Genomic DNA, 23,957 nt, shown 5'->3' with positions numbered 1-23,957 from the left:
TGCCCCACTCTACAGGCATATATCTTAATGGGCTTAATTTCTATTCTTGAAATTCTGAATACAGAAGTAAGAAAATATATACCTACCATGTTTTGCTTATCCATTCTTAAATTGGAGACTAAAATTTCAACTCCCTACTAGTTGAATCCTGTGATTCTTGTCCTTGTAAAGATTCCTATGTGGAATGAGATTACAGTATCATGGGTTATAGCTTATTTGATTTTATAAGTTGTTGACTATTCTCCAAGTACACAGGTCAATACCTTATTTTAGATCATAAAGTTTCCTTTTTCACCAAGCTTGTATAATTTGTATACATTCATTTTTATGAATGTATAGTTTGTATATTTTTATTTGTATAATTTGATTTTAACATCATTTGTATAGTTTGATTTTTTTTAATCAAGTTGATGTATGTAAAATAGTATCTAACTTTTGTTTTTCCTTTTTCTGATAGTTAACAAGGCTAGGAATTTCCTGGTAAATGTGCCTACCATTCAGTGGTAATGAGAAGGCTGAGCCCACGGTAAGGGAGAGAACTCTCAGGGGTATGGTTTACTGGGGGCAGAGAATACATAAGGGAAGCTTGATCCTGGGCTGATTCTGTTGTAACTGCTGAACTTGGGAGTAAACATTTATTGTCTCTAGGAGAAGAGGCGTGTTCAGAGGTGAGTAGGAGGTAGAATGGAGCTCATTGTGGAGTTCAAATTCTGTATGGAGTCCAGCTATTTCCAGGAGACGTGTACTGAGGCCTGGAATGAGGAGCCTAGAACATGAGACCCTCAGGCTTCACAAGGACAGGATTCATGGGGAGGGCCAGTGGGGTGTGAAGACAGGGGATTCCTCTTTCTCCATACCTCTGGGAAAGTGAAAAAGAAGAGAGTGGCATGAGAAAGCAACTTTTGAAAATTCACAGGAGTATTCTCAATAGTGGAGGAAATTCATTAATGTTAGAATTGTGTGAAATTATGATATTCTCACATCTATACCTACATTGTAGCATATACCTCACGTATAACTTATATTTTTACATAAGTTCAGTAGTACACTAATGTGATATGTGTTAGTAGACATATGTGTGAGACAGGCATGGTTCTAAGCCTAGTACTCTCAGATACTGCCTTATCCTTAGCTCTGGGAAAATTCAGTAATGTGGTTGTCATCCTGGACACATAAAATATTTTCTTCCTTTAATCCATGTCATCTGTTCTCTTGCTTTGATATCAAGTTCAAGAAATAAAAAGTCAAGTTAATGGTAGAGTCTTTGTTGGATAAAAGGAATCACCCTAGTCATGGGCTGCCACAGTCTTGCCATCTTGTGAATACTAGCTGAGCCCTGGAGTGTAATGATGTCATAGAATCCTGATGAGATCCTAGTGACTTATGACTTACATCATAATGGGTCTGAAGTACTGGTCAGGACAGTGACTTGGTGAGGAGACAGACTCTCAAATGTTCTTGAATGTACTAATTTGATTCTTTGTCATTATCAGCTGACTGTCTGGCTACAGAATTGCAGGGAGAAAGTTACCTGATTTGAATCACTCTCCAAAGAGTTGAACCATGAAACAGAAACCAACAAGGAGGTGTGGAAAGAACATACTCCTCTAGGCTTGCAAAGATGTCAGGAGGTATGTGTTAAGCCTATTTCCTGAGCATAGGGAACTGAGTTCTGAAGAAAGAAGGGAAGCATTTCCTATCTGTGGTGAGGGAGGAAGGGAAAGAGGGAGAGGAAGATGCATGTAAGCTGGTCTTTCTGGGACTCCAGGTGGCCTGAGAGTAAAGAGAAACTTCAGATGATCAGGTCTTTGTCTCTGCTGCTTTGGACTTAGCTACCTATACCGTATTACTCTTGAGTTACTGTCACATATGTAGTGGTTGACTAGTGTAATTTTTTTCAAAAATGTTTTTCCCTTTATCTGGCTTCTACCTAAGATTGGGGGTTAAATAAGTGATGTTCTTATACATTTTCCAATAGTACTTTCTCTTGTTAATGAAGAAGAAAGTGTGACTCATAAAGTAGAGGGAAAAACTGGGGAGAAGTATTTAAACATTAAATCTGGTTGTGCAGGGATGAGAGAATAAAGTCATATAGAATTTACTCAGGAATAAAGGCAAATTGTTTTCTCAGATTATGAAAATGTAATATGGGGGCATTCCTCTGTGTAATATAAGGAAAGAAAACATAATCCACAGAACACATGCAAAACACCATTAAACCAAATGGTTGGCTTGAAGAGCAAGTTGGACTCTTTAAGAAAAAAGGGGGGGGGAAGGAAATTGAAATAATTCTGGTTACTATGGAGATTCACAGTAGACAAGTAACTACTATGAGAAGTAATCATTACTCAATGAGAGGAGAAAGGCAAATTGGAGCCTACCCTAAAGCTTTGAGCGATAACTCTTACCCATGAAAGGAATTTAATATTTCCAAGGGCATGTTACATCATGAGGAAGGTGTGAAAGCAGTAACAGTTTAAAACAGACAAATAAGTGGACATTTCTCCAAAGAAGACATACAAATGATCAATAAACACATGAAAAAATGTTCAACAGCATTCATTAGAGAAATGCAAGTCAAAATTACAGTGAGATATCACCTCACACAGGTCAGAATGGCCAACATCAAAAAAATCTACTAACAATAAATGCTGGAGAGGGTGTGGAGAAAAGGAAACTCTCTTGTACAGTTGGTGAGAGTGTAAATTGATACAGGCACTCTGGAGAACTTAAAACACTAAGAATAAAGCTACCTACCATATGACCCAGCAATCTTACTACTGGGCATATACCCTGAAAAAATCACAATTCAAAAAGACATGTACCTCCAGTGTTTACTGCATCACTGTCTATAGTAGCTAGGACATGGAAGCAACCTAGATGTCCATTGACAGATAAGTGGTTAAAGAAGTTGTGGTATATGTATAGTTATATGTGTGCATTTAGTATTATTTAGCCAAAAAAAGGAATGAATGTGAGTTGGTTCTAGTGAGGTGTATGAACCTAGAGCCTGTTATACAGAGTGAAGTAAGTCAAAGACGAAAACAAATATTGTATATTAATGTATATATATGGTATCTAGAAAACGGTACCAATGAACCTGTTTGCAGGGCAGCAATAGAGATGTCAACAGAGGATATACTCGTGGGCACAGTGGGGGAAGTAGAGGGTGGGATGAATTGAAAGAGCAGCACTGAAATATATATATATTACTGGTGTAAAATAGATACTAGTGAGAAGATGCTGTATAATGCAGGGAGCCCAAACCTGTGCTCTGTGACAACATAGAGGGCTGGAATGTGGTGGAGAGTGGGAGGGAGGTTCAGGGGGGAGGCGACATATGTATACTTAGAGCTGATTTACACTGTTGTACAGAAAAACCCAGCAAAACATTGTAAAGCAATCATTCTCCAAATAAAAATGAATAAAACAGGCAAAACGTAGTGGTTTCCTCAAGATCTAGTCTTGAGATGAGGTCATCTATTTCAGGACCACATCACATCCATCACATCCAGTGCTCACACATTCATCCATATACAGACCCATCTGCACTAGCTATCCACATCATTCATTTTCTTATAATATTCCACATGCACCCAAAGTGTCTGTGCTCTATTTTTGTCCTGGTAGGTACAAAGAGTGATAATTTCTCTGACTTCTAAAATTCTAGACTAATTATCTTTTTTTTTAAATTCATGTAAATAGAAGTGTAAAATTTATACTTTGTGCCTGGTTTCACTCATGTCTATAATTGTGAACTTCATGTTGCCTAGAATTTTAGTTTCTTCATTCTTGATGTATATTTTCCACTGAAGCATTTGGGTTCTTTTCATTCTGGGGCTACCATAAACAGTGATATGAATATTATATTATGTATATTTTGCCTTTATGACATATTTCTGGTGGGTGAATACTTGAGAGTTAAACTGCTAAGCAATATTGCATAGGAACCTGGAATGTTAGGTCCATGAATCAAGGCAAACTGAAAGTAGTAAAACAGGAGATGGAAAGAGTGAATGTCGACATTTTAGGAATCAGTGAACTAAAATGGACTGAAAAGGGTGAATTTAACTCAGATGGCCATTATATCTACTACTGTGGGCAGGAATCCCTTAGAAGAAATGGAGTAGCCATCGTGGTCAGCAAGACACACAGTACTTGGATGCAGTATCAATAATGACAGAATGATCTCTGTTTGTTTTGAAGGCAAACCATTCAATATCACAATAATCCAAGTCTAAGCCCTGACCAGTAATGCTGAAGAAGCAAAGTTGAATGGTTCTATGAAGACCACAAAGACCTTCTAGATCTAACACCCAAAAAAGATGTCCTTTTCATTATAGGGGACTGGAATGCAAAAGTAGGATGTCAAGAAACACCTGCAGTAACAGGCAATTTGGCCTTGGGGTAGAGAATGAAGCAGGGCAAAGGCTAACAGAGTTTTTCCAAGAGAATGCACTGGTCATAGCTTCAAAAAACACAAGAGAAGACTCTCCACATGGACATCACCAGATGGTCAACACTGTAATTGGATTGATTATATTCTTTGCAGCCGCAGATAGAGAAGCTCTATACAGACAGACCAGGAGCTGATTGTGGCTCATATCATGAAATCCTTATTGCCAAACTTAGAGTTAAATTGAAGAAAGAAGGGAAGCACTTTTAGGTATGACACATTAAGGTATGTGTCACCATTAGGTATGACACAAATCAAATCCCTTATGATTATGTAGTGGAAGTGAGAAATAGATTTAAGGGACTAGATCTGCTAGAGTACCTGATGAACTATGGATAGATGTTTGTGACATTGTACAGGAAACAGGGGTCAAGACCATCCCCAAGAAAAAGCAATGCACAAAGGAAAAATGGCTTTCTGAGGAGGACTTACAAATAGCTGAGAAAAGAAGAGAAGTGAAAAGCAAAAGAGAAAAGTAAAGATATTCCCATTTGAATGCAGAGTTCCAAAGAATAGCAAGGAGAGATAAGAAAGCCTTCCTCAGAGATCAATGCAAAGAAATAGAGGAAAACAATAGAATGGGAGAGACTAGAGATCTCTTCAAGAAAATCAGAGATACCAAGGGAACATTTCATGAAAAGATGGGCTCAACAAAGGACAGAAATGGTATAGACCTAACAGGAGGAGAAGATATTAAGAAGAGGTGGCAAGAATACACAGAACTGTACAAAAAACACCTTCATGGTTCAGATAATCACAATGGTGTGATCACTCACCTAGAGCCAGACATCCTAAAATGTGAAGTCAAGTGGACCTTAGGAAGCATCACTACAAACAATGCTAGTGGAGGTGATAGAATTCCAGTTGAGTTATTTCAAATCCTAAAAGGTGATGCTGTGAAAGTGCTGCACTCAATATGCCAGCAAATTTGGGAACTCAGCAGTGGCCACAGGACTAGAAAAGGTCAGTTTTCATTCTAATCCCAAACAAAGACAATGCCGAAGAATGCTCAAACTACCACACAGTTGCACTCATCTCACACGCTAGTAAAGTAAGGCTCAAAATTCTCCAAGTCAGGCTTCAACAATACATGAACTGTGAACTTCCAGATGTTCAAGCTGGTTTTAGAAAAGGCAGAGGAACCAGAGATCAAATTGCCAACATCCATTGGATCATAGAGAAAGCAAGAGAGTTCTGGAAAAACATCTATTTCTGTTTTATTGACTATGCCAAAGCCTTTGACTCTGTAGCTCACAATAAACTGTGGAAAATTCTGAAAGTTATGGGAATACCAGACCACCTGACTTGCCTCTTAAGAAATCTGTATGCAGGTCAGGAAACAACAGTTACACCTGGAGATAGAACAACAGACTGGTTCCAATAGGAAAAGCAGTACGTCAAGGCTGTATATTGTCACCATGCTTATTTAACTTACATGCAGAGTACATCGTGAGAAACACTGGGCTGCAGGAAGCACAAGCTGGAATCAAGAGTGCTGGGAGAAATATCAATAACCTCTCATATGCAGTTGACAACACCCTTATGGCAGAAAGTGAAGAAGAACTAAAGAGGCTCTTGGTGAAAGTGAAAGAAGAGAGTGAAAAAGTTGTCTTACAACTCACCATTCAGAAAACTGAGATCATGGCATCCGGTCCCATCACTTCATGGCAAATAGATGGGGAGACAATGGAAGCAGTGCCAGACTTTCTTCTTTTGGGCTCCAAAATCACTGCAGATGGTGACTGCAGCCATGAAATTAAAAGATGTTTGCTCCTTACAAGAAAAGTTATGACCAAGCTAGACAGCATATTCAAAAGCTAGAGGCATTACTTTACCAACAAGTTCTGTCTAGTCAAGGCTTTGGTTTTTCCAGTTGTCATGTATGGATGTGAGAGTTGACTATAAAGAAAGCTGAGTGCCGCAGAATTGATAATGTTGAACTGTGGTGTTTGGAGAAGACTCCTGAGAGTACCTTGGACAGCAAGATCAAACCAGTCCATCCTAAAGGAAATTAGTCCTGAATATTCACTGGAAGGACTAATGTTGAAGCTGAAACTTCAGTTTTTTTGGCCACCTGATGCAAAGAGCTGACTCGTTTCAAAAGACTTGATGCTGGGAAAGATTGAGGGCAGGAGGAGAAGGTCATGACAGAGGATGAGATGGTTGGATGGCATCACTGACTCAGTGAACATGAATTTGAATAAACTCTGGGAGTTGGTGATGGACAGGGAGGCCTGGTGTGCTGCAGTCCATGGGGTCACAGAGAGTCGGATGCAACTGAGCCACTGAGCTGAACTGAAGCCACATGGCTTCTCAGGCGGTACTAGTGGTAAAGAATCTGCCTGCCAGTGCAGAAGATTCAGAGATACAAGTTCCATCCCTGAATCTGGAATATCCCCTGGAGGAGCTCATGGCAGCCCACTTCAGTATTCTTGCCTGGAGAATCCCATGGACATAGGAGCCTAGGGGCTATACTCCATGGGGTCAAAAGAGTTTGACATGCCTAAGGTGACTTAGCATACACACACATTAACCAATGGGCACTGAGGTTGGTTAATGTTGAAACAGTGACAAAATAATTGAGTGTAGTTAACTTTTAAAAACTCGCCTACTGTTTCATTTTAGGTTGTATATCTCTGTGAGATAGAATCCATAGGTAAATGTAGAGGGAGATAAATGATACCAGAAATCTTAACCAAGGTAAGTAAGTATGTGGTGCTTTGCTGTCTGGAGCCAGATGGAAGCACAGATTACTGAAATATGGCAATTCTCCACCCATGTTAAAGATTCAGTACAAATAAGTATCTCCATGGAGTTGGTGGGGAAAGTAGATTAGGGAGAAGAATGTATAAGAACAGAATTGAACTAATATTCTTATGACTTTCATTCCATATTCTAGAAACCTCAAAATCACATGAATGTGATCTACCATCAGTGGGCTCTTTGGAGTCCAATGTCCTGAACCCTGAGGGAGGAGAGGTGGCCTCTGAATTAGAATACGTCTCCTGGGAGTCCCCTTTCTGTGCTCCCTTCTTTGCTGGTAAGGATAAAGGAAGAATGTTAGAGTCTATGCAGATCAGAGCAATGGGTGTTTGAGCATATCTATAGAAATGCAGCTCAACATTTCTACATAGCCCCTGGGGGAAAGATGTACTTGAGGTCCAGTCATAGTCTTTTCTTTCTCTCTAATTTGGGAGTCTAGGTCTCTCTGTTCCATCATAGGAACTCATCAAAAATACTTTTCACTTTTTTGGGAGGTAGGTGAGGAACCCTGTGCATATCTTTAGGGAAAAAATGTCATTTATCAAGGCACAATGTCCACAATTGTTATATAATTAGTTAAACCTCAGAGTAAAGAATTAATATAATACAAAATTGTTGCTAATATACTCCAGTAAGGCAGAGGAACCAGAGATCAAATTGCCAACATCTGCTGGATCATCGAAAAAGCAAGAGAGTTTCAGAAAAACATCTATTCCTGTTTTATTGACTATGCCAAAGACTTTGACTGTCTGGATCACAATAAACTGTGGAAAATTCTGAAAGAGATGGGCATATCAGACCACCTGACTTGCCTCTTGAGAAACCTGTATCCAGGTCAGGAAGGGATAGTTAGAACTGGACATGGAACAACAGACTGGTTCCAAATAGGAAAAGGAGTATGTCAAGGCTTTATATTATCACACTGCTTATTTACCTTCTATGCAGAGTACATCATAAGAAACACTGGGCTAGATGAAGCACAAGCTGGTATCAAGATTGTTGGGAGAAATATCAATAACCTATGAAGATGACACCACCCTTATGGCAGAAAGTGAAGAAGGACTAAAGAGTCTCTTGATGAAAGTGAAAGAGGAGAGTGAAAAAGTTGGCTTAAAGCTCAATATTCAGAAAACTAAGATCATGGCATCAGGTCCCATCACTTCAGGGCAAATAGATGAGGAATCAGTGGAAACAGTGACTGACTTTATTTTTCTGGGCTCCAAAATCACTGCAGATGGTGACTGCAGCCATGAAATTAAAAGACGCTTACTCCTTGGAAGGAAAGTTATGACTAAGCTAGATCACTATTAAAAAGCAGGGACATTACTTTGCCAACAAAGGTCCATCTAGTCAAGTCTATGGTTTTTCCAGTGGTCATGTATGGATGTGAGAGTTGACTATAAAGAAAGCTGAGTGCAAAAGAATTGATGCTTTTGAACTGTGGTGTTGGAGAAGACTCTTGAGAGTCCCTTGGACTGCAAGGAGATCCAGCCAGTCCATCCTCAAGGAGATGAGTCCTAGGGTATTCATTGGAAGGACTGATGTTGAAAGTGAAACTCCAGTACTTTGGCCACCTCATGTGAAGACTTGACTCATTGAAAAAGACCCTGATGCTAGGGAAGATTGAAGGCAGGAGGAGAAGGGGACAACAGAGGATGAGATGGTTGGATGGCATCACCAATGCTATGGACATGGGTTTGGGTGGACTCCGGGAGTTGGTGATGGACAGGGAGGCCTGGGGTGCTGCGTTTCATGGGGTCTCAAAGAGTCGAATGCGGCTGAGCAACTGAACTGAACTGAATATCTGACAGCAGAAAATGTAAGAGTTCTGGATTGCCAGTCTACCACTTTGAATAGTCCTATAGATAATGACTTGCTGAAAATGAATTCACACTCTAAAATTATAAAATATAACTCTAAGGTAGATTCTAATATGAACAGAAAGTTTTAACCATAAAGATAATTTAATTGAACAATCTTGTAAGAATAGTAACTTAAGAATGTTCAAAATTATTAAAATTGTAAAAATACAAAACCCAGTCAAGAAAAAAACATTAAAAATAGCCAAATAGTAGTTGTAGAAATTAAAAAGTGTTGTTCTAAATCTTATAAAATATGTATATGAGTTAAACAGCAAATTAGACATAGATAAAAAGAAAACTGATGAACAGGATAATAGAGCTGAAAGATTACCTACATATAAGTCAGAGAAATAGATGGAGTTATAAAGGAAGGATTAATACAAAAGAGGGTAAAATGTGAAAATATGATGTATTGAGGTTTCTGAATAAAATTTTCTGAGTAAAACAAGGAAAATAAGACAGATAATCAAAGGGATGATGGCTCAGCACTTCTCAGAACTGATGTAAGACCTAAATCCTTGGGAATCAAACATTATTAGAAAACTCATTACAGAATAGGAAAAAGAAAACTCTGCACCTTGGTACACTGTACCACAAATTCAGAATCCCAATAGCAGAGACCTTAACAAAACTAGAGAGGAACACAGAATAATTACAGAAGAATGATGATATTGTCAGACTTTAAGCTTCTCATAGTAATTCAGATGATAGAAATACAAACCTAATGTCAGCAATGTAAAGTAGTTTGTTTAAGAAACAGTCACTCTTCTACAAAAAAGGGTGAAATTAATACTTTTTAAAGTCAAAAACTATGAAAAATAAAGTATTAAATATTCAAAGCATCATATGATACCTTCTAAAAGTCCTGTCTGTTCCCAGTTCCTTAGTTCCTTCACATAATTCCACAGCCTAGGGGCTCACATGATCTCCCTCACATGTATCCTTCATATGGTCAGTATGTAACACTCTCATGGTCTCAGCAGGATTCACAAAATTACTCACACCTACACACTCTCTCATATAAATCAAACAGGTAGATAACTACTTGATCTTTAATAGTACATGACACATAGCTCACTCATGATACAGGAGAGACATACTGCCTTTGTTGTTCAGTACCCACTTGTGTCTGACTCTCTGTGACCCCATGGACTGCAGCATGCCAGACTTCCCTGTCCTTTACCATCTCCCGGAGTTTGCTCAAACTCATGTCCATTAAGTCAGTATTGCCATCCAACCATCTCATCCTCTGTCGTTCCCTTCTCCTCTTGCCTTCAGTCTTTCCCAGAATCAGGGTCTTGTCCAATAAGTCGGGTCTTTGCATCAGGTGGGCAAAGTATTAGAGCTTCAGCCTTAGCATCAGTCCCTCCAATGAATATTCAGGGTTTATTTCCTTTAGGATTGAATGGTTTGACCTCCTTGTAGTCCAGGGGACTCTCAAGAGTCCTCTCCAACACTGCAGTTCAAAAGCATTAATTCTTCAGTGCTCAGCTTTCTTTATGGTTCGACTCTCACATCCATCCAAAAAACTATAGCTTTGACTATATGGACCTTTGTCAGCAAAGTAATGTCTCTGCTTTCTAGGTTTGTCATAGCTTTTCTTCCAAGGATCAAATGTCTTAATTTCGTGGCTGCAGTCTGTTGCAGTGTGACCCAACACATCATATTCATACTACTTTTACATACAATGACCATCTCATCCCCGCATTCACTATGTAAAATTATTGAAAAAGCTTGACAGACATACATATCAAACTGTGCTCAGTAAATATGACATACAAGGCAATTCTAAAAATTATAGCATACACACCACATTTTTCCATTCCCACACTAACATGACCCACCAGACATCCTCAGTGACCTAAGAGACAAAGTAGATATATTTGAGAATTAAAAATTTTGGTATAATCTTAATTAAAACTTTAAAACAGAGGGAGTGATTTAATGTGTTTATTATTTTATCAGGAACAAGAATTTACCTATTTGCTGAAGCTTGTGTATTTAAAGGTATAGTCCTTTCCATTGGGGACTTAGATTAAGAGGAAGTAAGAAAAGTGACTGGGGGTGTTTTTGATATGTTTAGATCACTGATAGAGGTGATTCAAGAAATACAAAATTTATTTGGGGACATTCCAAGAACCTAGAATTCATCTGTAAATTGATGAGGTTTCAAGATAGGCTATGATTATGGTGAGTATAAATGAAAAGCCGAGTCGGAGCCCTGTCGGCAGAGATCACTCAGAAAGGTGACATCACTGACTAGGCCACGTGATGACCTGTTAGTTGATGACCAAGTTAGTTCCTGAGAACGGAGCTGTGGCCAACGTTGGGAGTTAAGAGTCTGGAGTCAACCCTGGACATCCTGCTGCAGTCTCCTAAACCTTAGAACCCAGCAGTTCCCGCAAAGTTCTGGCAACTCAGGTCTCTGAGTAAGGTTCCATAAGAACAAATAAGTGAAAGGTGGAGCTGGGGACTAGGAATAGATGTCAGTAGATTCTTTTCTGTGAATTCTAACTCTTTCAGGAAGCAGTGGATTTTTATATGACCATCCATAGCTGACAATCTGATGTGCTTTACCTATGTACTTACACTGAATTTATTCTTCTGGTAAATAGACTAGGAATAACAACATGTACCTGACAACATGCAAGAAATGGAGCCTCTCATAAAGTGAAGGAAATAATACAGGCCACTCATAGGCAATCAGCCACATGATTCCAGCATATATATTTGCATACCTGGATTTGGGAACTTTGGACAAAAACCAGACCATAAATTTCATGACGACAAGTGCCATGTGTGTTGTTGTACACTGTATTTCTTCATTTTTTGTTGAAGGGAAATAATATCATGGGCTCAGAAGAAACTGTGCTCTCTGGAGTTTGACCCATGGCCACAGCCAGACAGCGGAGGATTCAGACTGAGAGGACGTCTCCTGGGCCTGTTCTGTAGACAGACTTATCCATAGTGGTACAGGTGTGGAAAAGAGGAGGTGCTGAGAAGGAATCAGACAGGGCAGTGGGTCGGCATGATGGTCTAGAATTGGAACTGAGCTCCTTTGCTCAACCATGGCCATGAAAAGTGAAAGTCGCTCAGTCTTGTCTGACTCTTTGCGAACCTATGGACTGTACAGTTAATGGAATTCCCAGGCCAGAATACTGAAGTAGATAACCTTTCCCTTCTTCAGGGGAATCTTCCCAACCCAGGGATCCAACCCAGATCTCCCACATTGTAGGCAGATTCTTTACCAGCTGAGCCAGCAGGGAAGCCAGTCATGGCCATTGTTAACCCATTTTCTCAATGGGTGTTTAAGGTCTCTGTTTCTGATCAGTGGGAAGAAATGTACCACGGAGGTGTCCCCTGTCTTCTTTGAAAGAGACTCTTAAAGGATATGAATGGAAAGGGTACAAACTGAAGAGAAATGTAGAAATGCATTTTTAGGAGTCGAGGGAAAGTCTATGAAGTCTTTATTTCAACATCTCCAACACCATGGCCAATTCCTAGGGAACTCTGAAAAAAAAAAAAAAATGGCATTGCTGACAGAAAGATAAAAGCACAACAACTCACAACATATGAATTGTTTTCCTGGGGCCTTCCTGACAACTATAGATCAGGAGACAGATAACACTGAGGGACTGCTCCAAAGAGGTGGCGGATGGTCATTATATATGTGCTTTTGATGAAGAGGGTACATACATGTCAAACACACACCTTGGTAAAAAGTTTCTTCCTGTCACAAGAAGGTTGCTACTAGTCATGAGGAGCACATATCTCTATGAATGACTTTAGTACTTTTCTAGGTGTGAGAAGATGCAAGACACTGGGTTTGTAAAATTTTGTCATTAAAATAACTGTCTGAGGACCTGCGGCACAGAGTGCCTCTTTTCTGATCTCCACTGTGAACTCCTTTTAGGGTGTGATAAAGGTCAGCAACTCCAGTGGCTCATGGCCTAATCCTTGAAGGGTTAGATGGAGAGAGACATTCTTTAGTTTACAATATCTATATCTATGTATCTGTCTCTCTTTCCATATATATGTGTGTGTGTTTATATCTCTCTGTATATGTACATCAATATAGATTTCAATGTAAATATAGAGTTAGGCATATATGCAGAATAATGAAAAACTTGTATCCTGTATCCCCTATGAAATAATTTCTGGTGAGGAAAATTGAGTTAATAATATCCAAAATTTCATGACTATATACTGTATTTCAGGCATGGGCCTAAGTTTTTGATGTTCTGTATACATCTCTAGAAATACATACAAGATACACAACATCCCTGACACACCACACACACCATTTTGATCATTGTTTATTTACATTTTGGAGTAAGTGGAGTTTCTCACAGGATAGTCACCCCAATATCTATGAAAGTAAGACTCATGTGTGGTAGAAATGTTTGACATATAATATCCATTCATTGTGTCCTTTTTGGAATGGACACAGATCCCAGAAAATGTCACTTCTCATTTTTTTTTTGTTTTTTTTTTTTATTCAATCCCCTAGATTCCTGGTCGTCTCAGGAGGATGGTTCTCAGCCGGAGTCATTTGTGATGGTCCCAGCCTCTCGTCATATAATAGGAGAAGCTTCCTCTGCCTCCACAGGATATTTCTCTTGTGTCTCCTCTGACAGCGAGCTTGGCTTTTCTGATGAGGATGGTAAGGAAGATGCAGAGGTGGACTCTGAGCTTGGAAAGGGGGTGCAGTTGAATTGCTTAGCCTCATCCCTACTTTACTTTCTCTTTGAAAACAAGGAAAGTCAGGGCAGAGGGACTAGAATTGAAGTCTCTGCCAAGGGAAAAATAAGGAGTGTGCCTTCAAGAATAAGACAGTTTCTCAGCACTGATTTTCAGCATGTGAACTCTGGGATAGCTATGAGTGAGGTAGGGGGCAGTGTTGATACGCCCATGGGAACTTAATCAGAACCTTCCCCTTAGATCAGCACAAACTCATATCCTCATACTCACTCATACAGCATGCACAGAGTCCTTCGTACCAAGTATGGCCCTGTTTCTCCTTCCTTTCTCTTTTACTCTCAGATACACACAACTTCATTCCTCCATCTGTCTTTCCCACTCTGTAATAGCATTACATAGCTATACATTTATACCTCATTCTTTCGCCCATTTTCAGATTCATCTTTACACACTGATCCCATAAATAATTCACATATCTTTACACATATGACCTCTTTTAACTCACTATATGCTAGGTCAAACAAGAAAATTCATATGCCCTGAAGGGAATACACTTTCATATATAGTCTTAATCTAATCACCACTTCACCCACAAAACCTTCAATCCTTCATAGAAAGACACATTCTGAGACGTCACAGATAGTTCCTCAAAGTCTTATTATCTCACAATAAGAACATGTACCACTCTTGCTTATGTATACTGAAACATCACATACCACACACAGATACCTATTCACCATCCCCTTTCACCATTAGACATGCCATGTATGCCCCAGAACATACATACATCATACCCTCATTCCCAGATACTTATAGCATACATGAAGTTCAAATATAACATGCCACACACAGAATTCTGAAATATCACATATATATGTACTTTCACTCCACATGCCCATATAGAAGTGTTTTCACAGCCATCTCAACTTGTATAGACTTCACATACTTGATCCCAGTTTTCTAATGCTTGAAATTTTCTTTGCTAGGAATCAAACAATCATATCAAGATGTTTCTTGTCTTGAATCCACTGAGATGCCTCCAGTCCTGGATTTGGAACAAGGAGAGACTTCGTCACCTTTCCCACAAGTCTCTCTTCCAGTTAATTTGGTTAATAGTAATAAGTCATTTATGTCATCAGTACCTACAAAAAAGAAAAGAGTCATGGAAATTTACTACATGCAGGTTCAAATGGAAAAGGATCTGGCTCCCTTACAGGATACAGAGGAAGGACTGGAGCCCCCCGAAAAGAAGATAGAGATGGAAGAAATTACCTGTCCTGAAGAAACCCATGCGACATTCACCCCCTCTCAAGTGACCGCAAAGGAGCTCCTGCCTGACAGAGAATCCGGTTTGGATATCCAAGTCAGAGATGGAAGGGAGAGGGATGAAGGTCCAGCAGAACCTCAACCTTTGGAGGAACGTTCGAAGGCCAAGACACCTGAAGGGCTGGCAGACCTGGGCAGTGGCTTCCAGTGCGTGAGCTGCTACCGGATCTTCCCCAGCTTAGAGGCCCTTCAGAAGCACGTGGAACATGCATCCAGTGAGGGCTTTATCTGCCATACTTTCCATGTTGCCTTGGCTTACCTAAAGAGAAAGCGGAACAGAAAAGGGAAGAACAGGAGGAGGAAGAATATCAAGACGGCAACATCTGATCGCCACCAAGAAAAACATGTTGGCATGGAGACATACTCATGCAATAACACTGATTCTCAGGCCTAAAAAGAGAGGAAATGAAGGAGGCCAACCTCTACTGAGGAGGCTTCATCTCTAAGCAGCCACAGTACCTGTCTTTGTTTATGCATCTTTGTTAGCACACCACCCAAAGAGCAGAGAACCCATTCTAATATTATCCACTGCTCTCTTGAGGAGAGGGGAGAGGAAGGCAGATATCACCATACAGAAGAGCAAGATGTCCTTATGCAAACTAAAGACAAATGAACAGCAGTATATCTTCTCCACCACTACAAGTGAGAAAAGGACGAAAGTGAAACTGCTATGGACTAGATCACAGAAGGGGTGAGAACTGGAGGGGTAAGAGATCATGTCAAGAATATTTAGGATGCAGGATTCTGAGAAAAGGTGGCATCCACCAGCGATGCCTCCCAAGGTCCCATAATCACTGTAATGAATAATTTCCTTCAGAATAATGTATTCTTGGAATATTTTTTTGTTGTTTAGTTACTCAGTCATATATGACTTTTACGACCCCATGTACTGCAGCATGCCAGGCTTCCCTGTCCTTCAGTATCTCCTGGATAGTCCGGGACACTAAACTCATGTCCATTGAATCAATGATGCCATCCAACCATCTCACACTCTGTCACCCCCATCTCCTTCTGCCCTCAATCTTTCTCAGTATCAATTTCTTTTCCAATGGGTCAGCTGTTTACATCAGGTGACCAAGTATTGGAGCTTCAGCTTCAGCATCCTTTGAATATTCAGGGTTGATTTCCTTTAGGATTGACTGGTTTGATCTCCTTGCTGTCTTTGCTTGTGGAATATTGTGGAATATTTGGTTGATGACAGATTAATGAGAATGTCTCCTGTCCGCTCCCTTGGAAGGGATAGGAAAAAATACCTGACTAGCAATTCTGCTACTCACTGGAAAAGACCCTGATGCTGGGGATGATTGAGGGCAAGAGGAGTAGGGGGCCACAGAGGATGAGACGGTTGGATGGCATCACTGACTCAATGTACATAAATGTGGGCAAACTCCAGGAGACAGTGAAGGACAATGAAGCCTGTCGTGCTGCAGGCCATGGGATCACAAAGAATCAGACATGACTGAGTGACTGAATGGCCAGCAGTTCAGCAGGGCAGAGAAGGCCTGGCCAACCACTCCTAGATAAACCAGAGGTCACCAGTGTCCCATCCCCTCTAGGTTTATGCCCTGGCCTGCCTCCCAGAATCACAGGGTAGGACAGAGACAGGCCTTCTATCTTGAGGAAGGGTTGATGTGCAGGCCCGTCATGGTTCTATCCTTTCTCTGAGTGTGAGCTCTCAGTATCTGTCTAGTGATTTCATACCTGGGAGGAGACTATTGAGGCGTGATTACTTGAAATAAACAACTAATCAAATCCTTTTTAATTTTTTTTTTCTGAAAATAGTTTCCCTTCTTGTATACTATGAGCAAGTAGTTCTGGCTGTCTCTTCAAAACTGTCAGATATCACTGACACTTATGCCATGAACCATTTTGAAAACTTTTAATACATTGCTTCCTGGAGGACCTCCATATCTTTGAATGAAGAGTCACCATTCTTACATCTTATTCTTTGTTATAGCATCAATCATGTTATTCTAATTGAACAGCAGAGGAATGGAATACAGACAAAGCTGCAAAGCCAGGTTCATACTGCAGTAAATGAGAGTGTGTCTTTTTAGTTAATGGAATGAATGAAGGACTCTTCTCCCATGCTCCAAAAGTCACAATTAGAATGGAACCTATCAATTTTCCTGAATTTTCTATATCATGCAGGAAATGTTGAGACAATATTTTAATTTAATATTGTGACAACAATATTGTCACAATAGTGACAATAAAAGCTTGTCACTAAAGTATGAAAAGCTGCTTTCTTCACTGAGTGGATTCCCTTCTCTGATTCATTTTTCATACAGTGACACAAACCCGGTGGCCTGAAGATTTCAAACGATGATGTCCAGCACATTCCCATGATCTCATGAGAGCCCAGCAGCCCCTGTGAACACCACAGCATCAAGGTAGGGTTGGCCGGAGGCACATGTACCTGATTCTCTGTGGCTCCTTTCAGTTGTCCTGGTAAATGTGATGCCAAACTCTGGAGAAAATGTTCACATAGAACAGGACTTGAACACCTGGCTGATCGCCTTGTTCTCTAGCCCAGATAATTGTCCTTAACTCCAATTTTATTACCTTCCCCCACATATAGATCCATGAACACATACATGATGCAGACAAGTGTGGACACTGCTGAATTCAGTACAGACTCTAAGACCCCTTCTCCCGTGTACTCATGCCCATGCATTTATCTCGAAGTTATTTTTCCATATCTTTTTATTTAAATGAACATAAACTTTTTCCTCTTATCTCCCTTTTACATACTCACTTGTACAGTTACTTGGCTGAAAGACAGACATTCTTACTATTGAGAGAGGAAAAGTTATGGATAAAGCCCAAGGCAATTAAAACACACCCCTTGGCTTCTCTGGACTTGTGTAGGTGTAGATGCACAAACACTTCTTATAGTAGAAATGATGGAACGTGTAAAAATCATCTGAGACAGACAATATGTGTATATACAGGTCATAATTCAGTTTTAAGCTTAATAACTTAAGAGCTGTAAAAGCTACCAATTTTTGGAAAATGTAATTTGCATGTTCAATTATTTGTATATGATTTACATGGATATTATTTGCACTGTCAAAAATTAATTTTAATCTTTCTTTGTCGCTCCAGCATCTTCAATCATAAGGGCAGAAACAAAAAATAAAAATTTTAAAAATATTATGGAAAATTCACAAAACTATATAGGAAAGGGGAAATTAAAATATTATTAGTTCAACTTTCAAATGATGTTCTTCATTATTTGTAGCTTTTACCCTACCGAAATTATTAAAGCTTGAGTTTGCATAAACAAATAATATGTATAACAACTATATGTTTACCTGTGTGTGTATAAGTTCATAGAAAACAAGAGATGGGTTAAGTTGCTTTTGCTTTGATCTGCCAAAGCCTTTCTTTCTTCCCTTGATAAGAGGCTCTGCCTTCAGAACAAATATGAGGGCAAGTCAGTCTAGCCAAATGAAGTCATTACTTCGCTGATTGACCTCCCTGATTGACCTCATGGTAAACATTAGTCTATGTTGGATCAATCTGCACTAATAACTTGGAAAATCAAAATATAAGAAAGAGTTTGTGGTGGTTAGTGGTGGGTTTCCCTTTGCAACTCACATTAAGGCCCATGAGCCTCTATTACTGGAATGCTTCTGTTCCTCTTTTTTTTTTTAATCTCTTTTTTTATTTATCAAGCATCCCCACTAACCATTCAATAAATTCTTGGTTTGCCTTAGGTAGCCTGAGATATTTACTGCTGTTTGTAACCTAATGTACCTTTATTGGTACAAATTAGCCTCAACATGATAATTTCTTCCATTTTAATAATAGAAATGATACAGTCCAGAAAGGAGTAACATATTACATTCCTCTGATTTTATATGGAAACAATAAGGGATAAAATTATACTCAGTATGTATATTATGTCCTTGATTAATTAAGAAGGTGCATTGAAAATGTATGGGCATATAAACAAAATTATTTATTTGGACAAAATGGACTTATTAGGCCTGGTAAATCCGTTATTGTTAGTTAGCAGCTTTGAGGACTTTCTGAGTCTGCTCTCCCATCTTGAAAACAGAGATCATAATACCTAAAATTGTGAGAGTAAGAAGACATGGATAAATGGATAAATGAACCCAACATAGCCTCTGACATAAATAGCAAAATAATTTATCAGTCACTTTTGAAATTTGCTTTCTTTACCTATGAGCATCTACAGTTTGATTATGTGTATAGTAGGATTCTTTTTTTTTAATTTATGTTGTTTGATACTAGCTGAGCTAAGATTTTTTAAAAATCTTTTGGATTTTGGAAAAATTATAAACTCAAAAGAAGTTTCAAAAATAGTTCACAGTCCAGAGGGGTTCCATGTACGCATCATGCATAATTTCCCAACATAATTCTAGTACATTATCCAACAAGGGCACTGATGAGAACAATATGATAAATCATACTACAGAACAGACCTTACTCAGATTTCACTGTTTTTTAAAGTACTCACATTTTGCATGTTTTTGTGTATAATGCTATATTTTACACGTGTTGATTTTTGTATGTCCATCACTGAAGTCATGGTACATAAATGTTCTGTCCCACAAAGCAGTTCTTTCATTCTGCCCTTGACAGTCACATACATCCTGTTTCCCTAACTTCTGGAAATAGCTGTTCACTCTTTTTTTTTTTTTTTAATTCCAAGAATTTTATGCAAAATGAATCATATAGTATGTAAACTTTTGAGATTGGCATTTTCAGCTAAGCCTGATTCCACTAATATTGAGCCAAATTGTTGCATATATTGTAGTTTATTACTTTTATTGCTGAGGAGTATTCTATTGTATAATGTGGAACAGTTAAATGTGTTACACGTTTAAAGGCATTTGTGTTATTTCAAGTTATTGCTATTAGAAATAAAGCTTCTATGACATTAGTGTGCAGGTTTTATGTGAACATGTTTTCATCTTTCTAGTATAAATGCCTGAGAGCATTATTGTTTGGTTAGATGGTAAATGTGTTATCTTCTTAAAACTACTGCAGGCTAATTTTCATAGTGGTTGAACAATTTTTATATTCCCACTAATGTATGAGAAGTGTAGTTTCCCTGCATCCTTACCAATATTTGATAGTGTAAGTATTTTTAAGAGCCTTAGTAGGTATGCGGTAGACTCTTGTGGCTGTTTAAATATTCATTACCCTAGCAATTTGTGATGCTGAACATCTTTTCATGTAGATGTCATTTGCGTGCCTTTCTTGGATTACCTTTATAAGTTTTCTGCCCATTTAAAAATTAGATTATTTTCTTTTTATCCAGAGAGTTATTTGTATGTTTTGGATATGAATTAGTTGTTGGATATGTAATTTGCAAATATTTTCTCCCAGTTGGTGGTTTGTCTTTTCATTCTCTTAACAGGGTCTTGGGTAGATTAAATGGTTTTAAATATTAATGAAACCAAATATATCAGCTATTTTCTTTTATGGATGGTGCCTTTTGTGTCATGTCTAGGAATTTGGCACTTAACTCTGGGTCTCAAAGATTTTCTTCAATTTTCTTCTAAAGGTTTTATAGCTTTACATTTAGTTTTATCTGTGATTCTGTTTAATTTTTGTACAAGGTGTAAGGCTCAAATGGATTTTTGGTTACTGTTGTCCAGTTGTTCCTGCACAATTTTATAAAAATGTTATTCTTCCTCTACTGAGTTGCTTTTGAATTATCATTTCAAAAGAAGCTTGTCTCACTTGTTTGGGTCTGTGTGTGGTCTCCTCATTCTGTTGCATTGATTTACTCTTTATTCCTCTGATATTGTATGCTGTATTGATTGTTGTAGATATTGACTATGTCATAAAAATAGGTGGTACGATTTCTCTGGCTTGATGCTTCTTTTTCAGTATTGTTTAAGCCATTCTAATTCATTTGTGTTTCCACATAAAATTGAAGATAAGCTTGCCCATATATATTTTAAAAATCTTGCTGGGGTTTTAACAGGGTTTACACTGAATGTACAGATCATTTTGTTAAGAACTAGCATCTGCAATTGGAGAAATAACTCCAGAAAGAATGAAGAGACTGAGCCAAAACAAAAATAGCACCCAGTTGTGAATGTGACTGGTGATAGAAACAAGATCTGATATTGTAAAGAGCAATATTACATAGGAACCTGGAATGTTAGGTCCATGAATCAAAGCAAACTGGAAGTTGTCAAACAGGAGATGGAAAGAGTGAACGTCTACATTTTAGGAATCAGCAAACTATAATGGACTAGAATGGGTAAATTTAACTCCAATGATGATTATGTCTACTACTGAGGGCAAGAATCACTTAGAAGAAATGGAGTAGCCATCATAGTCAATGAAAGAGTCCAAAATGCAGTAGTTGGATGCAATCTCACAAATGACAGAATGATCTCTGTTTGCTTCCAAGGCAAACCATTCAATATCACGGTACTCCAAGCCTATGCCCCAACCAGTAACACTGAAGAAGCTGAAATTGAATGTATCTATGAAGACCTACAAGACGTTTTAGACCCAAAAAAGATGTCCTTTTCATTATAGGTGACTGGAGTGCAAAAGTAGGATGTCAAGAAACACCTGGAGTAACAGGCAAATTTGGCCTTGGAGTATAAAATGAAGCAGGGAAAAGGCTAATAGAGTTTTGCCAAGAGAATGCACTGGTTCATAGGAAACACCGTCTTCCAACAACACAAGAGAAGACTCTACACATGGACATCACCAGATGGTCAACACCAAAATCAGATTGATTGTATTCTTTTCAGCCAAAGATGGAGAAGCTCTATACAGTCAGCCAAAACAATACTGGGAGCTGATTGTGGCCCAGATCATGGATTCCTTATTGCCAAATTCAGACTTCAGATGAAGAAAGTAGAATAAACCACTAGACCATTCAAATATGACCTAAATCAAATCCCTTACATTTATACAGTGGAAATGAGAAATGGATTTAAGGGAATAGATCTGATGGACAGAGTGCCAGATGAACTATGGATGGAGTTTTATGACATTGTACAGGAGACAGGGATTGAGACCATCTCCAAGAAAAGGAAATGCAAAAAAGCAAAATGGCTATCTGAGGAGGCCTTACAAATAGCTGTGAAAAGAAGAGAAGCAAAAACAAAGGAGAAAAGGAAAGATATACCCATCTGAATACAGAGTTCCAGAGAATAGCTAGGAGAGATAAGAAAGCCTTCCTCAGTGATCAGTGCAAAGTAATAGAGGAAAACAACAGAATGGGAAAGACTAGAGATCTCTTCAAGAAAATTAGAGATACCAAGGGAACATTTCATGAAAAGATGGGCTCAATAAAGGACAGAAATGGTAGGGACTTAACAGAAGCAGAAGATATTAAGAAGAGGTGGCAAGAATACACAGAAGAACTGTATAAAGAAGATCTTCATGACCCAGATAATCACCATGGTTTGATCACTCACCCAGAACAAGACACCCTGGAATGTGAAGTCAAGTGGGCCTTAGGAAGCATTACTACAAACAAAGCTAGTGGAGGTGATGGAATTCCAATTATTTCAAATCCGAAAAGGTGATGTTGTGAAAGTGCTGCATTTGATATGCCAACAAATTTGGAAAACTCAGCAGTGGCCACAGGACTGGAAAAGGTCAGTTTTCATTCCAATTTCAAAGAAAGGTAATGATGAAGACTGCTCAAACTACTGCACAATTGCACTCATCTCACAGGCTAACAAATAATGCTCAAAATTCTCCAAGCCAGGCTTCAACAATACGTGAACCCAGAACTTCCAGATGTTCAAGCTGGATTTATAAAAGGCAGAGGAACCAGAGATCAAATTACCAACACCTGTTGGATCATAGAAAAAACAAGAGAATTAAAAAGTATAAAACACACCTATGCTTGTTTTATTGACTACACCAAAAGCCTTTGACTGTGTGGATCATAACAAACTGTGGATAATTCTAAAGAGATGGGAATACAGACCATCCGACCTGCCTCCTGTGAAATCTGTATGAACGTCAGGAAGCAACAGTTAGAACCGAACATGCAACAAAAGACTGGTTCCACATTGGGAAAGGAATCGTCAAGGCTGTATATTGTCACCCTGTTAATTTAACTTATATGCAGTGTACATCATGCAAAATGCCAGGTTGGCTGAAGCACAAGCTGGAATAAGATCGCTGGGAGAAATATCAATAACCTCAGATATGCAGATGACACCACCCTTATGGCAGGAAGTGAAGAAATGGCCACCTACTCCATTATTCTTGCCTGAAGGGTCCCCTGGACAGAGGAGCCTGGTGGGGTACTGTCTATAGGGTTTCAGAGAGTCGGATACGACTGAGCGACTAACACATACATCATCCCACTGATTTAGTGTTTATCTTCACCTCACAGATCAGTTATAATAGCTCCATTAAGGTCTTTTTGAAAATTTGAACATCTGTGTCATGATAAGATTGGCATCTGTGGGTTATCTGCTTCCTTGAGAAACAGTTCTTTTTTGGTAATGTAAATTGTATTTGACATATTTTTAATCCAAAGAATGATTCTGGCTTCTGTTAAAATCATATGGAAAATATTTATTTTATGTTTTTACATGCAATCAGCTGAATTTCAGAGTGCAAATTCTGTATCATTTTCTGCAATGATGGTTTGTTTCAATGTCAGTTCAGTTTTCAGTGCCTTTGTTTGGCTGTTTTGGCTCTACCTTGCAAATAGGGGCTTGGCACACAATGGATACTCAAAATATTTTTTTCATTCATTTCCAGTTTTTAGTACAGCGTGTTTGAAGCTGAGTCATATGGAAATAATAAGTTTTGACAGTCTGTTAATTGTTAAAAAAATATACCTTATCTCTCCAATAACAGGTAGGTTTCTTCGG

At 38.8% G+C, this 23,957-nt stretch overlaps 1 protein-coding gene across 2 annotated transcripts in view; it reads left to right on the top strand.

The window, feature by feature from the left end:
* Positions 1-1,382: 1,382 nt before the first annotated feature.
* Positions 1,383-23,957, top strand: part of LOC110126769 (protein FAM170A-like) — a 45,626-nt gene continuing 23,051 nt past the window's right edge. Inside the window, exons 1-5 of one of the 2 annotated variants that reach the window (XM_020876635.2) lie at positions 1,383-1,631; positions 7,356-7,496; positions 13,592-13,744; positions 14,769-15,799; positions 17,400-17,501. In XM_020876635.2, coding sequence (XP_020732294.2) covers positions 1,622-1,631; positions 7,356-7,496; positions 13,592-13,744; positions 14,769-15,502 — 1,038 coding nt within the window. In that variant the 5' untranslated portion in view covers positions 1,383-1,621 and the 3' untranslated portion in view covers positions 15,503-15,799; positions 17,400-17,501. Of the gene's footprint in view, positions 1,632-7,355; positions 7,497-13,591; positions 13,745-14,768; positions 15,815-17,399; positions 17,502-23,957 lie in introns of both variants that reach the window. The other variant, XM_020876636.2, reaches the window with a different exon arrangement.

Source organism: Odocoileus virginianus, chromosome 3 (assembly GCF_023699985.2).
Source record: "Odocoileus virginianus isolate 20LAN1187 ecotype Illinois chromosome 3, Ovbor_1.2, whole genome shotgun sequence".
Taxonomy (NCBI): Eukaryota; Metazoa; Chordata; class Mammalia; order Artiodactyla; family Cervidae; genus Odocoileus; species Odocoileus virginianus.
The sequence above is the reverse complement of the archived record's forward strand: the minus strand, read 5'-3'. Positions and strand labels throughout refer to the sequence as shown.